The sequence below is a fragment of the Streptopelia decaocto genome (assembly GCF_964273445.1).
Source record: "Streptopelia decaocto genome assembly, chromosome: 1".
Classification (NCBI taxonomy): Eukaryota; Metazoa; Chordata; class Aves; order Columbiformes; family Columbidae; genus Streptopelia; species Streptopelia decaocto.
Genome location: NC_138663.1, coordinates 14,323,627 through 14,351,558, shown reverse-complemented (window position 1 = coordinate 14,351,558; position 27,932 = coordinate 14,323,627). Strand labels below are relative to the sequence as shown.

Here is a 27,932-nt window from a genome sequence, read left to right as displayed (position 1 = left end):
GAGAATTTCTTACTGCTGGATGAGAGGTGTTATGATGCACATTAAAACCTGCAAGTCAAACAAAAGAGGTTGTAAAAGTGCGACAAGGACAACTGTAAAGTCTCCAGTCTTGCATTCAGGGGCTAAAAAAATAACCCTGAATTCTATGATGATAACTTTTTAATTAGTCTAACACCTGTTAAGATAAATTCCCAATAATATAGAGAAACAATGAATGTTAATTTTTTCCCAACCCTATTATGTTGTAAATGGATTAATCTATAAAAGTCTTTAAAATACTCATGTTTTCCTTTTGACGTTTTCAACATAGTAGTAGTTACTAATGATGTAATGTGAAAAATTCAGCAAAGAGTTTTCTTATTAGCTTCTATTTTTGTAACATGCGAAGTTTCTCATTAAGAATTCATTTACTTTCCACTGTAGTATTGTTGATCACAATTAACGCACTTGATATTAAAGTGGATGTGCTGTATGTGCCTATAGAAATTCTGTGTAAATCACCATTGATTTAGCACAGTTTAATAGCTACTTAAAATATTTGTTATTCTCTCTTTATCAATTATAACAGAAGAAAGCCTGGAGATCGTCATTAGCAGCTGTTGCAATGATGAGCTACATTTTTTTCTTTACACAAAATATGATAGAAGAGCTGTAGGGGTGGCTTGAAGATGCTCTAACAGCATGTGAGGTATTGGGAAACTTCCCTAAAATTTGTTAGATTGCCAAAATTAAAAGGGAAAATGACACCTCCAGAAGATCCAAAAGTTTAAAAACAAACAAACAAACAAAAAACCTATTTGAAGTGCATTTAAATCAGAGGGCCAAATCCAATAACATTTGAAAGTGGAGATTTTTTTTTTGCCTTTTTGGTCTTGTACAATTATTAGAATGGTTTATTCTCTTAAAACAGTAGAGTAAATGCTCATCCTCTACAAATAATATCAACTAACATTAGGGATTTTTTGGTTTGCTGATTTTACAGTAACGGTCTTTACTGAAGTGAAACCAAGTCTGAAAAGGGTGTTATGTAGTCAGTGCTTCTCTGTCTGAGTGAAGTTAGTACGGAGATTTCATAGCTTAGGAAATGGTAGTACTTATATAACCATGCAGCTTCCAGCCCCAGGAGGAGCTTTCTTCTGGGGGAACTGAGAGTGTTGGGTAGGGGTCACATGTGTCTCCTCTTCATGGTTTCCAACACCAGTTCCTGGGGAATACCTGCTGTTGCGTAGCTTAAGCTTGTAAACCCAGTCAGCATGATGTGTGGCCCGGGGATACCTGATTTGCACCTGCAGGACTGCATTGGGTTTGGAGGTGGTAGCACCCATTCTGTCTGGGCTGTAGGACTGCTCATTAACTCACATGACAAAGGCTTGACGTAGTGGATGGAGAAAGATGAGATAGTGAAGGTGGCTTTGCGTGGAGCCATTCTGGGCTAGGAGGAGCTGGAGCTCATCTCTCTGCTGCGTACCACATGGCATGGTGTCCTGAAGTCTGTGGGCTGGAACAGGTACCTGTGCAGAGACACATGGAGCCCAGCACTGTGGAAGAATTACAGATTAAAACTCAAGTCCCTTTTCTGTCTGCTAGACTTTTCCCCATTGATTTTTTGGTGACTCCTTTCTCTGGCTGTAAGAAACCGGTGTTCCTGCTGGAAGTTTGGGAGAGAACTTCTGCCTTTGTCAGGCTGTGGAATTTGCACATGCCTGAGTCCATGTGCCTTGGAAACTTTTGGTGAGGCACTTTGGTGCACCTGGAGCTGGGCTCCCCAGGCTGCTCTCCCAGGTTTGTGTGCCCTGCATACCACTAGATCCCCCTATGGCACTCAAGTCATGCTGAAAGTCATGTGAAATTTCAACTGTGATGTCTGCAAGGGCAAACATTTCAGCTATGAGACTCGTCCTTGCCGGCAGCCATGCAATCTGTTTGGGTATTTTCCTTCTTGCCAGGGAGTACTGACCTTTCCTTTGGGTGAAGTGCTCTGCTTTTGAGCTACTGTCCCTTTTCTCCCAGAGCTGGCACTGTTTAGTGGGTCACCAATGTTTTTTAGTCAGATCCTTGTGTTTTAGATACTATGGGCACCTGGGTCACTGTTCCAATTATCTGTGTGCAAATTGTTGTCTTTTATGTTTCAAGGAGTCTATTTTAGAATCACCTTCACAAAAAAAAAAAAAAAGGTTCCAAGAGGCCAGACCTCTGTTGTTACTTAACACAATGAAAATACCATTGCTTCAGAGAATGGTGGTGTTTCCTCCAGTGTTTTTGAGCAATGGGTTTCTTACTCCATGTAGCCTTTAAATTGTTAGATGACTTTTTTCTTCTCATTGTTCTCAGCAAACAAGAGTTAAGTGAGTAAAGGGATCAAAAAGATAGCTCTGCTTCTGAGTTGCTTTTTGCACTATCACCTAATGTTGCTGGTTGTAGCTCAAGTCCTTCTCCTGCTACCTTAGCCTGGCTGTGATGGTCACTGGCAGGAGGTCTCTGCCCACCTGGACAGGAGGCAGTAACTGTGCTGTGGTGGCTCCTGCCTCCTCCAGCAGCAGAACATCCTCGTCAGCCTTTTCTCCTTCTTACAAAGCTCATTTGTAGATCTATGATAGCATTATATCTGGTAATAGTGAAAAAATTCACAGTGCTAGTAGGGCACTGTGATCACTCTAAGTCGGGCTTCAGAAAAGTGCAAATTGCTTAGTGTTAACTTCCTGAAAATGAATACTTTCCTCATGTGTCTATTAGTATATCTCTTTGTGCTTTTAAATAGATGATCACTATGACTCTGAAGCCAAATTTAAATCCAACTTTGCAGTGCCATATGGCACAACCTGCAGACACTAAGACTCTGGGAGTTTATGAATTAAATTGCCAGACTGATGTGGTGGATAAGTAGATTGTCATAAAAGTCATTAGTTTCAGCGCATATAGATTGCACTTGGCCTTTTTTGTTGTTAAGCTTTTCAGGGTTGATCTTTTAATGCTTTGTTGTGATGGAAAAAGAAAGCATCTCAGGCAGACATTTCATGGTTACAAATGGTTAGTATGTTTTAACTGAATTAAATAAAATAACAAAAAGATCTTACTCTTTCTAGTATTTGGGATATGTCAGGAAAATGTACTTGTATTTGTAAGGATATTTCTGTGTTTGATTTGTAATTCACCAGGGACTTAACTAGTAGCTAAGATTACTGCTTGTGACTATATTCCTAGTTCTGGAATACTTTTGGCTACAAGTCCCCATGGACTAGAAGAAATAAAAAATAATTTAGAAGTCAGAAACAAGTATTTCTGAGGTTGACAGATATTGTGTAATGGTATGTAGATAACTATTGGATGACTATTACATTTGTCAATAAAGATAGTTTAGTTGCAGTAGTTTAGTTTGGTAAAGGTAATTTATTTGCATCAGCAGCTTATGACCCTTGATCTATCTCTGTCTCATAGGTAGTTAGGCTGGATTTCAGAGCTGAGTTTTTGTCCAGTTTTCGGCAGCAGGACTTCTCTGGTCTGCAGTGTAACTTTTAACAGGAATTCCCAGCTGGATCTACCAGGGAATGACAAAGCCTGGGCAGAGCAGTTAACCCTTCTCAGTGATCATGGAATCATAGAATCATTTTGGTTGGAAGAGACCCTCAAGGTCATTGAGTCCAACCATTAACCTAACTCTGGCACTAAACCATGTCCCTAAGAACTTTGTCTATACATCTTGTAAACAACTCCAGGGATGGTGACTCCACCACTTCCCTGGGCAGCCTGTTCCAATGCTTCACAACCCTTTCCAGGGAAGGATACAAACCTCAGCCGAACCATGAACATTAAGCCAAGTGTATGAAGTCTTCATGAGTTTCATTAGATTTCCAGAAAATAACAAAATCATAGGGCAAGTGAAACACATCGTTTGTCAGTGCTGGAAACTTTGCGTTGCTCTGTTGACCAGTGCTTTAATAATACCTGTAAACTTTCAGATATATTTGAAAAATTAATACATCGGCTTTTAATAAACCCTGTTTCTTATTTTGTTTGAATTGGCAAAATAATGATGTTATTAGGGCTTATTCTCTGTGTGAAAGTGTGAATGCAGAATACATTTCATGGCTGATTTATGAACCCCTTGAAAATATGGTTTATAATGAAATTCAGACAGACCCTTTACAAAATTACCATAACAAATAGTAATGTAATAATACCTTTCACGACTGTGCATTCCTGCAGATTTACTCTCAGGAAGCACTTGCCAAAGGCTGCGAGCCCTTCCAGCAGCGCTGGACAGAAACCTGCCTGCCTGCTGCACCATGTGGAGTTCTGCGTTCGCAGAGGCTGTATGGGTGAAGTTAAATCAGCAGTAGTGTAACCAAAATAGCATCAAACTAAGAATAGCTGTCTTCAGCTACAGAGTGATTGCCGGTCTACTAAGGCAAAACATGAAAACTTTTGCTTCCGGCAGTGCTTAATTTCAGGCTCTTGTTAGAAATAGGAAAAATAGCTGAGGTAGTAGCTAGAAAAACAGTAATGACTTGGGCTGTCATTGTTCATACAAGAGTCTGTATTTATATTTTAAAGCTTTATTTTGATGAATTTCACCATTGATCCAGGTCTCTACAGACTGAACTCTTGATGTATCTAATGTTTGCAATATATGAAATTAGATTCTGCCGCTATGTTTCTTGGGGAACATTTCTTTTTGTACAGAATAACCTGTGCCGAAGCTGGGTAACTGGGTCAGGCTCAGGATTTTTTATGTGGAAAAGTCTGGGCTACGGCCATCTCAGATTTAATGTACATAACACCAGTGGTTTGCCACTAGGAATTTCGAGGGCATTATACTGACCTCAATCTGCTCACGCAACCACTGAACCAAATTAAAGAGCAAAAGTGCTATGCAGCTGTTAGTATATAAAAGGCTTGTTGGAGGCTGTTGAAATAAAAAGCAAGGGTTGGACCTACAGTGAGTAGCATAATCCTTGGTCTCCCCATGAGTGATATACAGCTATGGATAAATGAAGCTAAATTTTAGCGTTGAAGTTCATATACATAGAGTATAACTACATTTTTTTTCTAAAAAAAATAATAGTTAAAACAATGATAGACTAAGTGGTTTCTTTTCAAAGGAGAAGTTAAAATGAGAGATGTAATTCCAGATGGGATAGTTAGAAAGAACTGTTTACTGTGTTTCCTATTGGCAAATTGTTAGGATTATTTTGGGAAATACAAAAATGGATGGGAACAGAAAAAAACAGCTTGTGGTGAGACAGTGAAGCTTGTGGGGGTGCAGGTTAACCCCATCCTTGGAAGAGTCTGTGCAGAAAGTGAGCACCCTGCCTACAGAAATTTTGGAAGACATAGAAATCATTGAGTGTCTAATTCTTTATTCTTGCAGAAAGTTTTGAGTTTTGTTGTTGTTGTTGCTGTTGTTTTATTTTGTTTTTTAGTTTTACTGGCATGTCTATTCCTGACAGAGTCCACAAATCTCCACTGTCAAAAATCAGATTATGAGGTGACTCAGCACTGGTTTACTGGGGAGAGGAGCAGAGGTGAAGGAGCCCAAACAGTTTGGGGAAGCCCAAACCAAGGCTTAATACAGATCCTGTTCTAATAATTCAAGCAATTTTATTTCTCTTTTTTAAGCACTGTTTGGTAACTAAGGTAAAAAGTTTTCATGAAAAGGTTTTATCATAATGTGTATGAAATGGGGACAGTGTCCATCTCCTGCAGTCAGCCTTGGCCCTCAGCTTTTTCACTGTGATTTTAACAGTGGAATTTGTCCTTTGTGTGAATAGACTTATGAAAGAATAAACCAGCCACCCTGAGTGCAATAGCGTACAAACTGTCAGACTATTTTTTCCTTTTTTTTTCCCTAGCCAGGCTACGTATCCTGAAAGAGCTATATTTGGGCCAGCATGCTGGGGTGCATGGTCCATTAACCAGATTTCTTAGGCTTACAATCTTGGTCTTTTGAGCACAATTACTTTTTTTCTGATCGTATCCTTTGTAGCCATTAGCAGATCCAATAAGGAAGGAGAAATGTTTGTGCACAACTTTATATGAGGGGTTCAGTGTTTGGGTTGTGTGTCAGGACTACACTGCTGCTTCTGGGGAATAAAACTTCTTTTGTGGCTGTTACATCCACAACACCACTCATTACCTACACAATAGGGTCATAATCCAGATTTACAGTTGGTACCTGACAAATTGTACAGCATCTGAAAAGGGAACTCTAAAAGATTCAAAAACTTATAACCAGTAAGTATAATTGGAGGTAGTTTTATTATGTCTCAGACACAGACAAAAAGATTCATAACTCGTGCTGAGTAATTGCAGAAAAGCCAACACTTGGAAGTAAATTCTCCAAAATAGAGTAGACCATAAGAAACAAATTATCTGGTTTCCCTGCCAAAGACTCTCAACCTTAACAACTCTTTACTATCTTTAATGTCAGATGGTTTGTAAATTAATCATTCATTGCTCCCTAATTTTAATTTTCTTAAGGAAAGTATTTCCCAATCTGTTAGACCAGATTCTGCTATTTCAAATAACACTGCATAGGACAATACTGCACGAGTAGTGAGCTTCACTAAGGGTACTGTGAGTACGGGTGTACACACCTGATGTGAGATCTTGTCATGAGACAAGGGGCTGATAACTCAAAGTGAGCGAGTTCTCAGGACTTGGGTCTTCATAGTTAGTTGAAGAGCTGCAGCAGCACTACTGGTTGTTGGGACAGTTGCTGATGTGGTCAAGCCAGTAACTCATAGGAGCAGATGGATAATTCATCTGCTCTCTACTGAAATGCCAGTTGTTTTGATAGATGCCTATACGGTCAAGTCAGTGACTTGTAGAAGCAGATGGATAATCCAGAAATGCAGGTACTGGGAGCGGTTTGGCATGCTGGGTTTTTGGACAGTATATAATGTTGAGGACAACACAGCTGCGGTATTTTCTTTGCAATTTGCTTTGAGTTTTAAAGAAATAATGTCTAATCCCAACCCAGTTAATCTGAAAACCAACATATGTGATGTGATTTGATAAAATTTCTTAGTCAGAAGTTTCCCTTTTTAACAGAAATGGCAGGTATTTGTGACTTGCTGCACAAGCAGTTTAAGTATTTTAGAATAATTTAAAGTGAATTAATTGCTTGTTATTTATTCCCTAGTGCTGTATAGGAGTGACTTATAAGGCCATGCTCTGCACTGCTTGTTACTTTGTATTCTCTGTGTTCGATGTATCATCAATATCATTAAATGAATTCACAGTGACATTGCTCTGGAACTATGGTTTTTGATACAAGAGTAACGGACCATAAATCAAGAATTATGTTTAATTCATAAGAGGCACCTATCTCTCATTTAGGTGTAGGCTGGGCTAGAAGGTGTCAAAAATATGCTTTACAATACTTCTTCTGATTACATTTTAGACTCTCTCTATATGCCCCTATGTTCTGTGTGAGAATAATATATAGCAGTACAGTGCAGCTTGTCAAGTGAATAACATTCGTGTTTTTATTTATTTGGGTGCAAATTGTATCATTATTTTTACCACAAGCCAAAAGTGAATATATTTACATGAATATACTTTAAATTATTCTTAAGGAAATCTATAAATTTAAAGAGAAGTCTTGATTATACTGTGCAATAAATACTATTGTTGATTATTTAAATTACACTTCAAAAATCTTACTCTTATTTTCACTTATGTCCCTGCACAAATGCAAATAAACCCTCTCTTTCTTTTAGTCTTTCTTTACTTACCACTTTAAATTTTTCTTCAATTCGTGCATTGAAATCCAGAGCATCAACTAGCCTATAAGAGTATTTATCTAATATCTGTTTAATTTTTATTAATTTTATGTAAATATTTCTGTCCCCTTTAGCTTTTGTAAAAAAATTATTCTTAGAAACCCTGAGTTTGGGACCATAAGGGTGCTTGGTGAAGAGCTATCATGTACCTACTTAATGACATTAATGTGTTCAAGACCACAGAACTCCTTTAAGATCAGAGGTTAGCAGTGCAGTGACTAACTGCAAGCTCTTTTCATCTTCTGGTACTTCTGAAAAAACAGTGACTAGGGTAATTTTTCTTCATTATGTTGTGTGTCCTTTGATTAGGAAGGTTATGTTTTAAAATGGGTAACTGCTGTGCGTGGTGACACAGTACAGATCCATTTGCTGGGCAACTGGCCAGTTTTCAGACTTATTATAATTATTATAATATTATTAATACTTAATTAATAAGTAATATTAATATTATTAATATTATAATTTTCAGACTTATCATATTATAATTTTCTGTCATCAGCATTAAAAAGTACCTGTGCCAATTAAAAACAGGAAGAGAAAAATATGAGAGTAAATTCCATTTCATCCAGCCTAAGATATATTCCTGGAATGATAACGCTGTCTGTCCATCCCTCCTTCTCCCTACACTAATTATTTTTGAACTTGTAGGTCCATTCCAATGAAAGCTGCCAGCAGCTTAAGTGTCTTAAATATATTATCTTGGGCATTTGAACAGAGGGGACTGTGCTGAAGGAAACAGTGGTGAGGATTATTGTATACAAGAGGATCACGGGGAGAAAAATTTGGGGCAGGTCAGCCTTGGAAAGGAGCTCCAGCTGGTTATGTGTTTTATCAACTTCCTCCTCAGACAGGAGTTTGAGTTGAGTTGAGTTGAGCTGAGCTGAGCTGAGCTGAGCTGAGCTGAGCTGAGCTGAGCTGAGTTGAGTTGAGTTGAGTTGAGTTGAGTTGAGTTGAGTTGAGAGACCAAGAGAATGATGATACCAAGGTGACTGCAAGTGATGGGCTTTCTGTGGCTTGGAACACAACGCTCCTTACTTTGGGTTGGAAATGACTGTATGCCCACTCCCACTGTGAGGCAGTGCGTAGGAAAACACATCCAGTTAAACCACTACTCAGTAAACTCAAAATCACAAAGCAGCACAGTTCAGCATACTGGGCATCAGGAATGCAGCCGTGGGTTTCTGACTTCAGGAGTACAATGCTTTAAATAGGATCTTTTTGTTAAAGTGCATTCCCAGAAATTAAAATTTGATTTTATGATTTGTTTTGATACTAGTTTCAGAAGTGTCAATTCATATAAACATTTTTTCAAACCATGGATAGTGTTTAAAGTCAACTATTAAGGAGTATATGTGTGGTTTCTTTAAAATACAATTAAATGGAACTAATATTTATGTTAAGAATACACCTTAGCATTTGAAAACCAAATACTTGCTGAAATGTAACATATTTTGCTGTGCATCATCATGCTTCCTAAAACCAACAGATCAAAAGTCTTTACAGTGTTATTATTGGTAAACTCTTTGAAAGATAAAATATTGGTGTGGAAAACATTGAAGAGCAACTTTCCACAAGACTACTGACAGGTGCAGAAAGTAAGGTATTTCCCTACATCGAGCCAACATGAAAATAATTGCAGATTAAAAGATTTGTGAATTGAAACTTCGATACAATTCATGTTCTGGTTAACTAAATAAATATATCTAAAAATGTTTGTGATGCTTTCTGTTTCACTTAGGTTAAGAATTCTGATAATTTTTCATATCATTTTATACAGAGTGAATAATACAACTGGAATAGAGATGCAATATATATTGAGAAGTATATATAAATACATAATTTTAAATTCTGAAGCTAAAAGGTAAATCTGAGTGTGTGTCCACTAAGTAGTACTGATATATAAATCCAGATCTTCAGTTTAAGTGCAAAGAATTGGCCTCAGGTCAATAAAATAAAAAGGAGACAGGCAGCCAAGGAATTCAGACTTACTATGAGCTGTTACTATGAGAGATCCCCAGAAATGGATGTACCTGGAAGCTAAAAGGTATAGATCACCAGGTGTATTTTAAAACATTTTATTTATTGTTTGAAATATATTGTTTTTCACAGTCTTCCTACTAGAATAACATAGCAGAGTTAATCTTTGCCAGTGAATGAAGTCTGCCTGTTTCCTTGGCATGTGCCAAGCAAGTGGTACTGCATAGTTGGTGCTGCTATTTTTAGAGGATTTTTTTAGATGCTGTTCTCAGATATGTCTTATTTTCTTCTTAACTGATGATTGTATCTCTCTCATCTGCAAGCCTTTACTAGTTAACAGTTTATCGTTATTCCTTCCATCTACCTGTTCAGTCTTGTTTCAAGTCTTTTGACTCACAGCCACATCCATCCCATGCACAGGGGCAAGGTACCTCCTAGCTTATTGTATATTTGGTTTTAATTGCAATTTTTCAAGAGATCAGCCATTCTCTGTGCAAACATGTGATTTCCTTTCCAGAGATCATGGGATGTTTGGTGACCAGTCAAAATGGAAAATTTTCATGTAAAATGGGAAATATCTGTGGTACCTTTACATGACTTCCCTTCAAATCTAGCATCTGTTATCATATGGTGATGCTCCTGTATCTGGTCATATTTACTTGGACGGCACAGGAAGATTTATTTCAGGGATGGGATGTCACTGCTTCCGACTGCCAGGGGACTCTGCCTGGAGCCAATACTTCGGATATTTTTGTCAAAGGGAGTGCTGAGAAGGACCAAGGTTTTAGAAAACCTGTCTGATTTACCCTGAACTCATCCTGAGCAGGTATGGGAAGTGTCTCTACCCTAATGGTACAGGGCTTGTACTAAGTGCAGTGGTGGACCTACTACCCCAAGTTCCTTAGCCGAGGATGAGAGCTTTGCAAGAACAAATTGTTGTTGTTTATCTTTAAAAAACGTGACAGCCTGAAAAGCTCATTAGAATATCAGTTTTGAGAAGATATTCCCTTTTATTTTGTTAGCTCAAGTTTGCTGTTTTATTAATCAACCATAAACTTCTTAGCTACACAAATTACAACAAATTTCCCTAACTTCCAGCACCACTCTGTTGTGTACAGCACCAGATGTGCAAGTCTCCGATGAATGCCTTCATCTGGAATACTTGATGTTTGGGATTCCAGACATGGGAATTTGAGCTCCCAGGCAATATTTCATGTAACAGAGAAATAATTATTTGTGTGTATTTGAAAAGTTCACCTTCCTGGCAACATTACTGAATTGAATTCCCAATTTATTCCTTTAGATTAGAAACTGTCATTAGCAAAAAATGAAGAGTCAAAGTCTGGTTGCATTTTACCCAATGTTATCGGATTTGTTCATTTGGGATACAGGGAATCCAGCGTTGGGACTGTGCTAAAGAGTCTCAGAACATTAACAAGATCTTTTCCTACAAAAACTCATTCTAGTGTTGTTGTGCTCATTCTGCCAAAGATTTTTGAAAGCAAATCTGTATTCAGAGGAAAAAATGAGTCAGTAATAAAGAACTGAAACCAACCATCTATCTTGAAAGTACTTATGTTACTGCTTAGGTTCTTTGTTTCTTTCAAGGCTGATGTTATAAATCTCTTTATTAATACTTTACTTTAAGAGAAGGGTTTTTAGAGTTTGATGTTCTTTATAATAACAGGCTTCAAGAATTATTATCAACACAGTATCAAGAGGAGATATTATGGCAATGTAGCTTAGTGGGTGATTTATTTTTGAATGAGATAAATAATGGATTGTTTGCTAGAAAAAACACATTCAAACTCATTATTGTTGGAGAAGTATTTTGTATGGGAGGTTCCTGTCCAAATGAGTTGTAAATTGAGAGTATTTATGCCCGTGTCAAATGACTGACCAATTCAAGCTGAAGTTCACACATCAGTTTTTGTTTAAAATAATCTCAATAACCCTATCAGTATTTTATTAGGCAAAAACATTCATGGATACCAGAACTGTGAGCCTGGACATGCTGTTGGGCAATGTGGGAAAAGGCATCACAGGGCTGTATGAGTGTAACTGATCCTGCTTTGAGCCGGAGATTGTTCTGGAGATTTCTGAGGTCCCTTCCAAACTGGATTTTGTTATGATCCTATGATCCTCTCTGGGGTGTGAAGAGGACTCTGTGTGAGCAAGCCATGGTCTTCTGCATGGAGAAAGAAAAAAGTCTGCCCATGGACCAGAAGCAGCTGAATTCACCCATTTTGGAGCTGGCAGCAAGGGGAAAGTGCCAGTTTGTGGGATCAGAGCTCCCAGACACAGCAGAAGTGGGGACCAGCACCAAGGCATTTCTGACACCCTGAGAGGAGAGCAAAAGGGCTTTGCTCAGCCCTAACAGCCACTGAAAGCTGCTGGTTTGGAAAGCAGGGCCACAGGACAGGACCTGTTGTGTGAGGATGCAGAGAACAGAATGCTCTCTTTTAAATCTGTTCTTATTTGATCTCTCTGGCTAAGGTGGGTGACAGGTTGGGTACGATTTAGATAATTTGGGTCTCTGAGTGTCTCTTAATCTGAACCTGAAGACATGACTCAAATGGGACTCTCTGAAACAAACATCTTTGTTGGAGAAACACCTGTCTATGCCATGAGCAGCAGGATCCATGAACTCTAGTTACCTATATCTTTGGGTAGCAAATCCCCATAGCACCCACACCGTCGTACTCCCAGATGCCCTCACACCATGTCTAGGCCTCACCTGCCAGACCCCCTCACCATAGTCTCTCCAGTTTATGCTGTGTATCTGATCACACAGATTTTTTCTTGGCTGGATCTCTGCGATACTTAAAAAATTTGTCATTTTTTTTCAGTGGCTGGTGAAATTAATTATTCTCCTAGGGCAGTATTTCACCTATCTGTTTCTATTTGTGAGCTGCTAGGGTCTTCAGGGATATATACTTTCTTCTAACGCATAAATGTGGCTGAAAATTAAAAACCATGAAGGGGGAATAACTGCCCTTTGTGTGATTACTGACCCTGCATTTTTTTTCAAGAGGTTCACCATATTCCCAGCAAGCAGGGGGCAAGTGAGAATAAGGAGAGAATAACAGTTATTCAATAACAACTGTAGCAAGTTCTTCCATAGTTTGATTGTTATCAGTCTGTGAAAGCTTTTCCAGTCCTCTGAAAACATTTGTGACAGTGGGAAGAGTGTGAAGAAACATTAGACAAGGAATGTAATATTAATTTCAGTGTTTGGTGAAGCCTTAGGAAGGGAAACCTGTCCCGTGTGCTCTGGGGTGCAGTCTGTGGACGTTTTGATTTTTGATGGAACATTTTCTAGCTTTAGACTATAGAAGCAGGTTTTATCCTTCCCTTGTAAGCTGCTTTGCGCATTGTGGATGCACCAGTTCCATCTCTGTAATTAATATTGAAATGAGTGTTTGTTAAGAAATGGGGTTAATTTGGCTATTTGAGGATTTCTCTGTGTGGGTTGTAAAACAAAAACAGGCGATAAGGTTCCAGGTTCTCATTTGGTCCAGCTCATCCACAGCTGTTGACAACATCCTTTGGGAACAGCGGGCAGCTAAAGCAGGTTAGAGCAGGCTGCTCAAATCTTAACTGGGAAATGGATAGCGATACAGATGGCATGAAAGCAGTGAACTGAAATGTGGCCCTAAAACCATAATTTTCCATTAGTTAGGATCTTTTAAGACCAACATTGTTTTCATCATAGGATCTCAGATCTGTATCAGATTTTACTGTTTTAGATTTTAAGTGATTTTAAGTTTTCATTGTGTTAATAAAATAGCTGAATTTTATGTAAAAATGTATCACATCAGAAAACCCCAGAGCATCAACTACCTGCAAACTCTCATTTTTCTGGAATCATGCAAACCCCTTTGCACTTTCTGTAGATATTCTGAAATACATAGCCATAAACTCACGGATATGGAGAATCAAGATCACAGTATGTAGGCAAAGTTTGGACGTAAGGAACTGATTAATTCTTCTGTGCTATGAAAAGCAATTCTTAAAATAAGTATTGACTGATCTGATGCAAACCTTGCTTTTGTTTCTTTGCATTTTCCTGCCATGCAAAACCTTAGAATCATGGGACTGCAGGAAAATGCAGACTGGAAGGGACGTCAGGAGGTCTCTCATCCAACATCCTGCTCAAAGCAGGGTCTGACCAGGTTTCTCAAGGGCTTTAAAAATTGGCAGCAATGGAGAGGAGCTGCACTGCCTCCCTTGGCTGACTGCTGTCAGGTCCCCTGAGCTCAGGACATTGCATGATTCATGGTCATCTCTTCTCTGGGCTGAATGGGCCCTGGTCCTCAGCCTCTCCTCGCAGGGCAGGTGCTCCAGCCCTGACCATCTTGGTGGCCTCTGCTGAACTGACCCCAGCAGATCAGCACTGCCAAGCTTCATCAGTACACATTGTTAAGAAAGAATCATACTCATTGTAGAAGCATATAGGAAATAAATATGTGTTGCAAGTCCATTTACTTAATACCTCTGTGTTACTTTAGAGATGTTAAACTACTTTAAAATCCACAGTAACTGTAACATTTCTTCTTGTAATACAGGAAAAGACATAGTTTGTTTTGTTTTGTTTTGAAGGATAATTTAGGTGATTGAATGGTGTCTTGATTGAATATAGGCTTTAGAAGACTACACAAGCAAAATTTAGAAAAAACAGTAGGTTTTATACCAAAAAGATGTAATATATTCATTAGCTTAGGTTTAAATATAGATTTCAAATAGTTATGAATACTCAGTGCATTCAAAACCTAAAATCCCTACAATTAGTGTTTCACTAGATGATAGAGTGCAATAGATTGTAAAACAGCAGACGAGGCCAACAGTCTCTCCCAAACACTGGAAAAGGTGGAAAACAGAGACCCCGTTTTTGGCACTGTGTCAGCAGAGAGACAATGGATGCTTGTTCTGTTATTTCTCTGAGATGACTGCTTGGCAGATGCCACTGCAATAACCCTTTATTTAAAATGTAGAAAAAATAGAACTTGCTTTCTTTTATGATCACACAATGCAAAATAGTAATGAAAATCTTGGATTTCCTTTAGCTGAGAAGAAAGTATTGTCCTCATCTGCTTTCAGTCAGCAAGAAGCTCTAATCATTCCAGTCACATAAAACTAGATTGAATTTAAAAAAACATCTTTTTGTTCTCTGATAGAAGGGAAAGGAAGATGAAATTTAAGTTGAAAAAGGTAGTTCTTACTTTTTTCCTCTTTCATAGTGGCTATTTACTGTTCTTTTGTATCCTCCTTTTCTACTCACACCTTGCAACCAAACAAAAGTTTGGTGTTTTTTAGGACTGCAAAAGAAAGTTCTTATAAGTCATAAAGCGTAGAGTCTGGAGCTGCCTGTGTACCCTTCGTGCTTCCAGTAACCTTAGATCCATTCTCTGTAATACAAGCTATAATCACATGTTCATCTCATTCATTTTTCTACTTGATAATGTTTGTTTTATTCAGATCTTGGCTAAAGAAAGCACTTATACAGATGCTTAAATCAATCCCTAATCAGAGCAGCATTTCCTAAGGGTAAGCAGCCTAGCATAGGTTTCTATGTTAAACTGTAAAAACTTAAATCTGCTTCATCTTGGGCTGATGTTACCATTTAACTGCCATATTCCTCTCTTTATTTACTCTAGTTTATGGAAAATCATTGAATTCTCAAGCGTATTTTTTTTAATGCCAAAGAGCAAGAAACCCACCTCACCTTAATTAATGAAATGGAAATTTTTTGAAGTTGACTCAAAACTCATCTGTCAAGGTGGAGGGTGGCTTTCTCAGCCTACTCACAAGCCAGCTCTTCTGACAACACTAAAAGAGACTAAACATGAAAAATTGTAACACTATTTTTTCTTTTGAGGAAGTAAAAAGCTGGCAAAAAAATGAACAAATCACTTTTGTCAATAATTCAACTACTACTTTTGACTGAAGCAAGAGGTGGTTTTTGCACATGTTTTTGGGGTAGTATAGCCACATTAGAAAAAAAGGTGTAGAAGGTGTTTAGAAAAAGAGCTCAGAGCCCCATTCTCTACTTGTCTTGTAGGTGTGTGCTGGACCTTGCCTACAGTAAAAACGTACACATTGTGCCAACACCCAGAAGGATGCACAGACCACTGCACACTTTAAAAGTGCCTCAGCTGAAGTGTGGTTGAAGTTGCAGGTTTTAAAAGTGCGTGTTTTGCTTGGGATGCACTGAATGAGATGAAAGTTCTGCAAGGGCACCTGGGCACAGGTTGAAACACTGAATGCAACACTGATAGGGTTACAATGAGCTTTCCAGGGTGCACAGAAAGTGTGTGGGAGGGAGAAGCAGCCCATCTCTGCACGTAGTGTGTTTTATCCCAAGCCAGTGACAGTTTCTGAGTTTCTGCCAGAATTATCAATGTGTTGGTGTGTACTTCATCAGTGGCAACGTGGTCTCAGGTAAAGCTAATCCATGTGGGTACACATGCTCTTGCTTCCATATGCAGAAATGCACTCATGTGGCTTTAAATATTGTTCTAATACCAAAAACATTTGCAAAAGGACACTTTGATTTATTTCCTGGGTGTTTATTGATTCTTGCTGAGAAAGGTTTTGACATTTGTTCTGCATTTTCTGTCTCTTAGACTTTACTATTATTTTCAAAATTTAAACAGTGTTCACAGCGCCCTTAGCAAAGTACCCTTTCAAGTCCCTTTCCCCACATGGGCAGTCCCCAGAGGAAAATTCAGAGAGGAGAGAAAGTGATATGTTTCTTGTTCTTCTTGCATTTACTCCGTATGAATGCAAAGGAATCTTAAATGAAAATGAAGGCTTTTCACTGCTGATCAAGGCCTGTAGAGCAAGTGTGCTAATTCCAGTCTCCTGAACAAGTGTCTACATAAGTAATTACATCTTTCCAAATTTCCCTGCCAGTTTCTGTTGAATATGGTCAAGACAGATGACTTTTTTTTTGTAGTATCTCAGGGAAGAAACCATTGGGAGACAGGCAGGAAAAGGCAGGCTCAAAAATAGGCCTTTTGAAACACTCTAATACCTGCTACTTTAATTAGGCTGTGCTCGCATGAAAAAACAAGTTCTAGTCATTTAACCAGTAAGCTGAAAGCCTCCTGCCCAAGCACCTTTTGGATCAGCAGCCATGAGTGCTCTGTGCATTTTTCCTGCTGTCCCCAACACCAGCACAATCTCCCAGTCAGGTTTAATATGTTGGTTTTGGCTGCAGTTGGAAGAAATTGTCACTGGATGTTTTAGCTGTGCTAGGATGCACAGGCTAAACTGTAGCCCACATTAAATCACCTTTGCAGGGTACTGCAAGAAAATGTTTCACACTCCTGCCAAGAAAGGCTGGACAAAACTACCCTGTGTATTTAATTTCCAGAAGGCCTATTCCTCATCTTGCTTTTGAAGTTATTTTATTTGAATATCTCTTAATTAGGTGGTATTGGAGGAGCATATGTTTAAAAAAAAAAAAGATAACAGCTACAACAGGACAACCCTTCAAGCAGAGATGGTCATGCAAATTTAAAATTGCATTAAAAATCAAACAGTTTACTTGCATAAAGAGGGCAAATATCTACCCTGGCCTCGGGGCAGTGCTGCCGTGCAGCCTTTCTGTACAGGGAGCCAGCAGAGCCAGGCAGCAGTGTCCATTCGGTCAGTGTCCATTCAGTCAGTGTCCATGCAGTCAGTGTCCATTTGGTCGGTGTCCATTCGGTCGGTGTCCATTCAGTCAGTGTCTGTGCAGTCAGTGTCCATTCGATCAGTGTCCATTCGGTTGGTGTCCATGCAGTCAGTGTCCATGCACGGCTCAGTCCCATGTACCGTCCTGCCTGTGCTCCTCAGCTGAAACACTCTCTTTAAAATGCAACCCACCTACAAAAGCGTGTTAGCAGTGTGTGTGAATCCAATGTGAGATATCAGATACTTCAGCATAAAATCACAACAGCAATTAGTGGGTATGCATTTCTTTGTTTTCCGTTCCAGCCCCAGCTCATCAGATGCCCAGCACAAGCCGTCCCCCGCCGTGACAGGGAGGGAGCATGGTCTGTGCTGTCATAGAATAGAATGATAAAATCATTTCGGTTGGAAGACACCCTCAGGAGTCCAACCATAACCTAACCTAACTCTAGCACTAAACCATGTCCCTAAGAATCTTGTTTAAATGCCTTTAAAACACCTCCAGGGATGGTGACTCAACCACTTCCCTGGGCAGCCTGTTTCAGTGCCTGACAACCCTTTCCGTAAAGAATTTGTTCCTGATATCCAATCTAAGCCTCCCCTGGCGCAACTTGAGGCCTTTTCCTCTTGTTCCATCACTTGCTACTTGGGAGAAGAGACCAACCCCCTCCATGCTACAACCTCTTTTCAGGTAGTTGTAGGCAGTGATAAGGTCTCCCCTCAGTCAGTGGGCCAGACCTGATTTGGAGGGACAGTACTGTGGGGTTTGGGAAGACCAATCTCAGCTTTGTATGGTCAGTTACTAATTTCCCTGGAGCTGGTGTAGTGGATGTCACCCTATATTTCCTCCAGCAGTCATGACCCATTGCATGGAGCTATGCAATGCAGCTGTAAGCAGTAGACACAGAATTGAACTCTGTTAGTGCAGGTAAAAAAATAACCTTGTTTTCCTTGGTCCTGGTGAAAACCTTTTTGGCCGTCACAAGTCGAGTATTTGACTGTAGGAAACCTGAGTCTTTTCCCAGCCCCTGCCCAAACGAATTTGTCCCAAGCACCTCTGCAAGGGCAGAGAGCACCACATGTGTGAACCTCAGGGCACAATCAAATGGTGATGACATCAGGCGAAGGCCTGGGACAGGCATTCTGCTCCTGTGAGCTCAGCTCAGCATGCTGCATTGAATCAGCAGGAGGCTGGAGGGACATCTCTCTAGCTACAGGTTCATGAATGTATGCAAGCGTCTCTGGATTGCTTTCTCTCGAATTACCCGGCATGATTTCTGTCACCACACAGGAAACAAATTGATATTACCCAGGCTGTGTTCAGAGGAGCTGGCAACACTGCACTCGAATAGAGGGCTTTTAAGCTTGTTAGCACTTGAGCAGGGTGGCACTTCGTCTTATTTCACAGGTGACATGGATTATATATAGTTCAAGTAGAGAATCTGCAAGTCATATTTCTTTTTTGCCTTTCAGTGATAATCTAAAAGTCTTTATTGGCACCTGATTTCAACTTGAATACTTGCGGTTTAGGAAGCAAAACTCTTTACAGAATTGATGTAATGGAAGTGTGGGGTTAGTAATGTCTTGAATTGCCAGTGAGCCTTGACACCTGATATAGTCTTCTTGTACTCAAACCTCTTCTTCTGTCAGCAGTTTATCTCCTCTTTGTACCTTTAAAAACACATTTTCCTCTGTCTCTTGCATAGCCCCAAGCAGACAAATACATCTAGTCTAATGGAAGTGTGAAGTTAATATAAAGAGGAACCTTATTACCTCTAAGTCATTTTTCTTTCTAAGCTCTCACCATGTCAGGATGTTCCCATTCCCTCCCATTTTTCTTTTATTTCTCACCCCATTGGAAAGATTCGTTCCTAGTGAGGAATTACCTCTGGGGACACACAGAGCATACGTCTTGCCTTTTGGTTGACTGACAGGTTAGATTTGATTAGTCACTTGCCCTTTAGCTGGAAATAAATGGCATGCAGTGACAGAGTGGGACTGGAGACAGTATGGAGTAACACCAATTGATAGTAAAAACCCTTCATCTAGGCAATATTTAACAGCATTAAAGACTGTTCAGAACTTTTGAAAAACAGCACAGATATCAGTTAATGGATATCATAGAATCACAGAATGGTTTGGAATGGAAGGGACACTAAAGATCGTCTAGTCCAACCGCCCTGCCATGGGCAGGGACACCTTCCACTGGAACAAGTTGCTCACAGCCCGTCCAACCTGGCCTTGAACACTGCCAGGGATGGGGCACCCACAGCTTCCCTGGGCAGCCTGTTCCAGTGCCCCACCACCCTCATAGGGAAGAATTTCTTTTTTGTATCTATATATGCCAAGAAAGCAAACCCCCATCATTAATTATTGAATACTTTTCTTTCTCTAGTAGAGTCTTGTTCAGGCATTGCCATTATTATTTTTCTCGTAATTACTGTAAATCTTACGTACTTTTTAGACTTGAGTATCAATATAGGTCTGGATATGTTTTTGGATGTTACATATTTTTAAAATAGAGAAATCCACATTCATGATTTAGTTCAATTAATCTCACCTGTCAGGAACACCACCAACAAAGTTCAATACAGAGAAAAGGTACATTTTGCACTTCTTTCTAGAAGTAGCTTAGTTCATGCATAATTTCACTGCATTATTGTCATTTGCTCCATGAATAAAGCATAAATACAGAGAAAAACAAGCAGATAATACTGGAAAACTGACAGAAGCAATACCCTTAGTAATTCTCTGAAGCTGCGTTGGCCGATGCAGAGCTCATGCATATGCCCATTGCAAAAGTAATGCTAATGTGAGCATATGCTGTAGGAAGCGGTGCCCTTCCTGCACGGCCCTGCTGTCCCCAGGGTGCAGATCGCTCCTGCTGTGGAGCAGCAATAATTGGCTCCTAGTCGGCATTATCAAGCGAGGGATGATAGACACAGAAAGATGCAGATAATTCAACTGGCTGCTGGCTCTCTCCCCAAATTCCCTTTTTCTCACACGCATGCAGAGATCCAGTAAACAGTACACAGTTTGGTATTATTGGTGTTTGTTTGCATTCAGACACACACTCAAGCTCCCCTCTGCATGTGGTCCATGTTTTGAGAGTTTGCTCCTATCTGCCTCATAAAGGAATTTTGTGGTAGCCGTCGTTGTTGCGTACATCCTGAATTGTATCCTGGGCTGTTGCATAAACAGCAGCTCTGAAGTCTCAGTCCACTGCTAATGTAAGTTTTCTTTCCCACTGTCTGCAAAGACAGCCTGTCAGCCTGGGGAAGGGAGAGAAATGTGCCTTCTGTGCCTTAGGTGTGGCATTTTCTTCTGTGTGCCCAGGAGCACAGTGGGTCAGGTTTTTTTGCTCAAAACATGAAATTCCCACGATGAAACATATTTGCAAAACATATCTGTTTGTGCTGGGTTGGAGCCCGAGCTGGCTGTGGGATGCTGTGCCAATTTCATTTGCTAGAGGAAGTTGCTGTATCTGATCATTTTAAAGAAGCCTGGGCACATGTTTGATTTTTTAGATTGTATGGTCCCATTTTGACTTGTGTGTCCTCATGCACCTGTGAGGTAATTTGTAGAAATATATGCAGTGATCATGGTTTCTTACATATTTATAATGTTTTAGTCCATGCTTTTAAATAAGATTTAAAGTCTCAGCTTTCTTGCCTTTCTTTGTGTGCTGGGGTGACATATTTGGTTTTATTTTAGTTATTACTCAGTATGGTCTCTGGTCATGATAGCAGGTGATGAAATGCTAAGAAAGCTATGGCATGATGTTTTGCTGTATTTTACACAAGTGTTTGAAATCCTAAAACAGTTTCCCTGGTGCACACGGTAGGGACTACAACCAAAACCTCACATTGATAATGCCATTCCAGGACTGTGGCTAAAATACTGTTGCTACATTTAAAGCTCAGCTCCAGCTTTACATGTGCCTTGGAAGGTCCAAGCAGCCAGAAAAAAAGTGATAGAGTTCTCATCCCACAAGCAGAACAGAGAGGCTCTTTCAAGGAGTTCATATGGATCTACCATGAGCCCATTAATGTTAATTGTTTCCATTACTGACTTGGAGGAAGGATAAAGAACATGTATGAAGAGTGTGTATGAGTCTAGACAGATGTTGGAAGAACTTTGACTCAAGAAATCAGACTTCAAAGGCTTCACTGGCAAATAGCAGAAGGTTTTGAAATCTCTAAGATGAAACTGAAGTTGTGAAGTACTACACTTCGAAAAGAGGGATTAAATGAACAATTAGAAATCAAGAATAACTAACACTGCTAGCATGACATCTCTGTAGGAGAAAAACATATCAGACTGCATTGTATATCTAGCTGAGTATGTGAAAACAAAATGACATATCTTTCTCCATGGTACATTAGCTGATCTGTTAGTTGTAGGTCATTAATGGAAAATAATTATTCTTCAGAAAAAACTGGTGAGACTTAAAGAAACTCTTTGTGCAGCTGTAGGCATATCAGTTCCTCAAAGATGGAGACAGGCTGAGAGATACCAGAGGAGACCAAGAAAAGGGCACGTTGTTCAGAAAGTAAATGGCTGGAGGACATGGCGTGGGAAGGTACTGGGCTTGTTAATTTGAGGAGAAAAACAAAACAAAACAAAAAAGTGATTTCCCAACAACAACAACAAACAAAGGGTCTCCTTTTTTGTTTGAAAGAGACCTGGGGCAGTCAGCTTACTCATCCCTCCCTTTGTTTCCAGAGAGGATTTCTGAACACCTGCTCAGCCTCTACATTTCTATCAGTAGCATTAAACAGTACTGTCATTGCTATTGCCTATTGGATTGTGTGGACATTAATTTCACAGGGCAGCAGCTTTGGGACCATTTCTTCTGTTCTGCCCTGAGACAGGTAGATTTTCTCAGGCAAAGTGATGTGCTTAGCTTTGTGATGTGCTTACTGATCTATTTCATTGAATGCCTGTGCTACCAGCCTAGCAGTTTTGGTTTAAGAACTTTCTTTTCTTAAGCCCAGAAACAATCTCTACAAATTATTCTACAAATGTAAAAGAGTGCAGAAAGAAGAGCACAGTAAGAAAGCAGAATTAGACTTCTGATTTGATTAGTCATGCGTGTAGATATACATATGCCTATATAAGTAAGTTTGCTACATTATTTATTGTTGTCTTTTTATGTTCACAGGGCTACAGCTACTCATAGGGGCCAAGTTATATTCAAGGATGCCTTAGCACAACAACTGTGTGAACAGGGAGGTAAGAGCCACCACTCTTTAAAAAATATCTGGTATATGTGGTTTTTCATTTTACTTGCATGTTAGTGTAGCTCATCATTAAAGCTATTTCTTAAAAAACATAGTGTCAAGATCTTTATATTCTTAGAATTGATACTTTATTTGGTTGCATACTTCCCATCAGCTCTCTGGGAAACCCTCTGTCCTCTCTGCTGAACATGGGGGAATGTAAAAACATTATAGTAAATCTTATGTCACTCACTTGAAATCAGCCTGTAAGAACCAACATTTGTTTTTTGTCAACACCACAAGCTGAGTTTTAACTCTCACTGTATTAAAAATAAGCAAAAAAAGCAATATGCCTGCAGCAAAAGCTTCATTTACCATACAGCTCACATGTATCTTTGTGAAGAACCTGCTTTCCCATTTATGAAAGTAGGCCATCAAATTTTTGCCCGTCACCTACAGCATTTGATCATTTTTATAGCTAAACAAAATGTTTGACTTAAGCAAACTTTAAAAATCTAATTGTTTGCATAGCTTATCATATATATCCTTTTGATGAATAACCTAAAAATAAATGCACTGTTGTGAGTTGTTGTCTACAAACAGTACACTGCTTTGAACCTGCTTCATTAAAACAGTGGGAAGTAGAGAAGGTAACTATCATTTTTGGTACAAGAGAGAAAGGAATTTCTGTGCTGATCTCATTTTCTCCACAAAATTCCAGTGACATTTCCATGTGAAAAGAGACAACATAACATGGTCCAACCAGTCTGAAATAATTATTTCAAAAATTAGAAGTGTATTTTCATATTAACAAACAAGAGAAAATCCTCCAGAATAGATCTTTTGGGGGCATTAGAACTCTAGTGTGTGTTTGTCTGTTTGTTTGTTTCCTATGATCTTTGGAATATCTGTGCAATTCTTTTTGCAATAAGAAGCTGTTGAACATGATGTCAGGAGCATATATTGCATTATTCATATAAGGTATGAATAGTATCTCCATGGTAAAGGGGGGAAAATACTTCTGTTTTCAATTTCAGTATTTGAGTTTTCATAATTTTAATATTTCAATGCAAAGTAGGAAGGGGGATTCAGAGAGGTGACTGAAGCTGTCAGCTAACAAGTTGGGAAGACAGAATTATTTATATTTTGAATGAATTAGAAAAATCTAACGCAGGTACTGGCAATCAGAAGGGAGTGTTATAATGATCTAGGTGGAGGGTGATTCAGCTAGGCATGTATCAGTATTTTTACTATATGGCAGGGAAAACATCTGGAGAAATTACCAAAATGCATTTGGTATTCAGAACAGAAGATAAGTTGTTTCCCATAACGTGGATGTGGAAGAGTAGCATTTCAGTGCCTAGTACAGGGGGGCTGGGAACAGAAGTGCTGGCAGGATCACCATTTGGGGTGTGCTAAGGAGGATGGTGAAGGTATCTCACACAGGCTACTCTCGGGATTGGCACAAGTCAAGAGTGGAAAAATCAATATGCGGATTCATCAGCATAAAATGGTGAAAAACTTTAACTCAGATTAAATTCTCCGAAGCATGGCTGTGTAGTGAGAGCACCGTGGCCAAAGACAGTCTGAGGCGGCCAAAACAAGTAAGGAAAGGAGAAAGAAGTAAAAGACATATTGACAGCAAAGTGACAGAGAGCCAGAGAACTGGCAGTGACCAGCACGAAGAAAGCTACATGCAAGCAAGCTGGGAGGAAATATATGACTATCAGTGTCGGAACTGGTAGCATGGTAAAGGAGAATATAGGAGAATATAGGAGAATATAGGAGAATAGACTTCTCCCTGCTAGAAGAAAATACCTTGATAAGCAGAGACTAGGGAGTAGAAATCCATCCATACAGGCTTTGTTAACCTTTTCTTCAGGCATGGTGTACCAGGAATTTTTAGTCCAAAAACTGACAGCAGAAATTGTAATTCTTTCATCCTTCTCTGTTTTAGATTTCTCTAGTTTTGGAGCATAACCTAACTTTTACCAATACTTTGTTACTTAGAGCAGTAAGTCATTACGGTACTGTGTATTGTCCCCAAGTTCACAGGGACTCTGTGTGACTAGCAGAAAATGGCGTTTGTGTAGCAGTTGTGTGTAGAGAATAAAAGATGCTGAGATGTGCCTTCACTGACTGCTCAGCCATGACAATCCCTTTGCCTTCTCCTCACACCCGAACAGTGGTAGCTATGTCCTGCACCGCTTCCCTGAAAGGGCCTCCAGCTTCCCCACCTTGTCTTAGTCTCTTACTTTTGTGTTATCTGTGAGTTTCCTATCAATTCTCTTTTCTTTACACAGTCACTTCTCAGACTTTGTGGAATTGTTTTCTCCAAAATATTTGATGTCATTGTGGTAACTCTGCAAACATCAGGTTTGACCCAGGCAAGGATCATTGTTTTATGAGCAGTACACAGTGTATAACAGCCATGGCTATGTAATTAGTCATCATATTTCCCTTTAGTATTGATGTGCAGCCTTCTTAGAAGTTCTCTTGGTCCTTCTCGGTCCTTTACTGTGCTCAGTTTTGGGTCCTGCACTACAAGAAAGCAATTGAGGTGCTGTACTGCGTTCAAAGAGTAAGGAAACTAGTGAAGGGTCTGGAGCTCAAGTCTGATGAGAAGCGGCTGAGGGAACTGGGGCTGTTCAGCCTGGAGAACAGGAGGCTGAGGGGAGACCTTATCACTGTCTACAGTGAAAGGAGGTTGTAGTGAGGTGGATAGTGAGGTCCCAAGTAACAAGTGATAGGACAAGAGGAAATGGCCTCAGGTTGCACGAGGGGATGTTTAGATTGGACATCAGGAAAAATCTCTTCACCGAAAGGGTTGTCAGGCATTGGAACAGGCTGCCCAGGGAAGTGCTTGAGTTACCATCCCTGGGAGTATTTAAAAGATGGGTAGATGGGGTGCTTAAAGACAGGGTCTAGTGGTGGACTTAGTAGTGCTACGTTAACATTTGGACTTGATGACCTGAAGGGTCTTTTCAAACCTAAACAATTCTGTGATTGTCCCAGATTTTTATCCTCACCAAGGCCTCTCTCCCCTTAGTTTCCTACCTTGGCCACTGTTTTCCTGACCCAGCTAGTCAACCATCCCATTTGCCCATTGCTCTTCCTCCCATCCATTCCAGCACCAGGCTCTCCCCAGCCCTTTTGTTCTTATTTCTTCAGCAGAAAATGTGCACTGCATTAGTCACCCTAACCAGTGTATACTATCATAGCTCTTACACCACTAAGATTAAAATCCCTGCTCAAAAAGAGATGCTTTCTTTGAAGAAAACCTCGCTTCTTTTATCCCATGAAGACAATCACAGTTTCATCAACACTATTAATTTAAACAAAGGTTTCTTTCAGAAAGAATTAGTGAATTTATTTAGATGCAAATATAATATTAAGATATATGCAAAATAGCAAGGTAGATTGACATAAATGAGTTTGTATGGTCTGTTTCTGGCTCAAACATTACTATGCTGAAGTGTTGTAGTGAATGGTATAACATATAAAGTAAACAAAACCACAGGGTAATTTCATGGATTTATTACAGAATATCTTTTAAATAAGTATGTTCACTGGAGATTATATCAGACTTCGTAGCTAGTACAAAGATATAGATGAAGCAAGGAATTTCAGAAATCACGTTGACTGTGGCTGTCCACCCTCAGATGTGCAATAGTAAATCCTAACAGAGTTAGTAGGATTTGTGCAGTGAAAGGAAAATGTAGGTCTTATTTTGAAGAGAATTAGAGGGTGATAACGGGCAGCGCTAATGGATGGCAATGCCAAAGAAGCAACCCTATATAAAATGTAAATGGAATAAGGAATGATGCTATAGGGAAAGACACCATGGAAAGTGAAATAATTTCTTGAAAAGCTGTGTGATTGGCATGTAATGAATATTTTAGGAAGCTAAAGAGATCTTTGAGAACTGATGTAAGCTTTAAAGTTTACCAGAATTTTATTGGATATTGAAGAAAGGAAACATAAAGTCAAAAGAGTCAAAAGAGTCAAAAGACTCAATTCAACACAAATAGGTAAGAACAGAAAAACTGCATAAGCCAAGATAGAAAAGATAGATGTCTTATAAATACTTTTAAAGACAAGTATGTTAATGACTGATGATATCCTTGCCATTAATAATATATTTAATTAACAATATCTTTAACTTGATGATCTAATAGCAGAATAAATGGAAAATAAAGTAAACTTATTCTTGTGCAGATTGATTCATGGGGTTTTTTTTCTGACTTGAGTAGAACAAAAATCATACATTAATAAACAGTAGTATAATTAAAATGGAGTTGACCAAACATCAGACCCAGCTGCATGGTACTGTACAGCTCAAAAGAATTTAGGTCTGTGTGAAAACAGCGATGCTGCTGGGAGGAGTAGCTCGTGGTACAGGGATGGATGCAGCTGGCACTTGCATCACACAACCCTGCCTGCCTCTGCTGCACCAGGTAGATTCAAAGGGCTCAGGAGACGGTGCTCCTGGTGCACTACGTAACTTTGGACCAGTACTACAGTTCTTTGGAATAAGGACCACACTGGGAGATTTGTGAGCATGTAATTTAGTTCTGACTGACTATAGAAGGATCTCTGAAGAGTGAAAACTAAGAGATGGAAAAGATGAAGAAAGTTGTTCTCTCCTAGTGCAAAATCATCCCTTTCAACGTAGTTCCCAGAATTTTATACAATGTCATACTCAGTACCACTAATTATAGGATTGGGATTCCTTTCTTAAGAAACCACTCTGCAGTCTGACAGATGCTTCCATATGAAAATAAATCCTGAGAACTGGCCCAGATTCTCTTTTATTTGATAACTTCTGCCTGGGTGTTTGTGGAAGACCTTTTAGGCACATTATGTACCTCGTAAATATGGATTTAAGAACACTCTGAAAAACAAATGCAAAACAGATTGCAGGCTCTCAGGCTTGACCAGAGCAGTATTTTACAGAACAGAAGACTGGAGTTCAGAGCTGACATATTGTTCCTTGGCTTATGTGTCAGCGAGAATAATGCAGCCCTCGGGCAACACACTGACTCTCTCTAGGGGGATGTTCAGCCTCTATCACTCAATAACAACTTTGTTTACCGGTAGAGAGAAAGTATTGGCAGGAGTCTAAATAAAAGCATTCATTTTCTTTTTTATCTTCATCCGGCTGCTAATGACAAGGAAATTAGACTTTTTCATAATCTGCAAAATAGAATATACCTCTTTCCACATCTCCACATTTCCGCATTGTTTGTGATGACCAGCTAATGGCTGCTGG

General features: G+C 39.4%; 1 protein-coding gene across 2 annotated transcripts in view; it reads left to right on the top strand.

The window, feature by feature from the left end:
• Window positions 1-27,932, top strand: part of RELN (reelin) — a 287,210-nt gene that overhangs the window by 94,181 nt on the left and 165,097 nt on the right. For both annotated transcript variants that reach the window (XM_082063244.1, XM_082063243.1), the window contains exon 4: window positions 22,603-22,673. In XM_082063244.1, coding sequence (XP_081919370.1) covers window positions 22,603-22,673 — 71 coding nt within the window. The remainder of the gene's footprint in view (window positions 1-22,602; window positions 22,674-27,932) is intronic.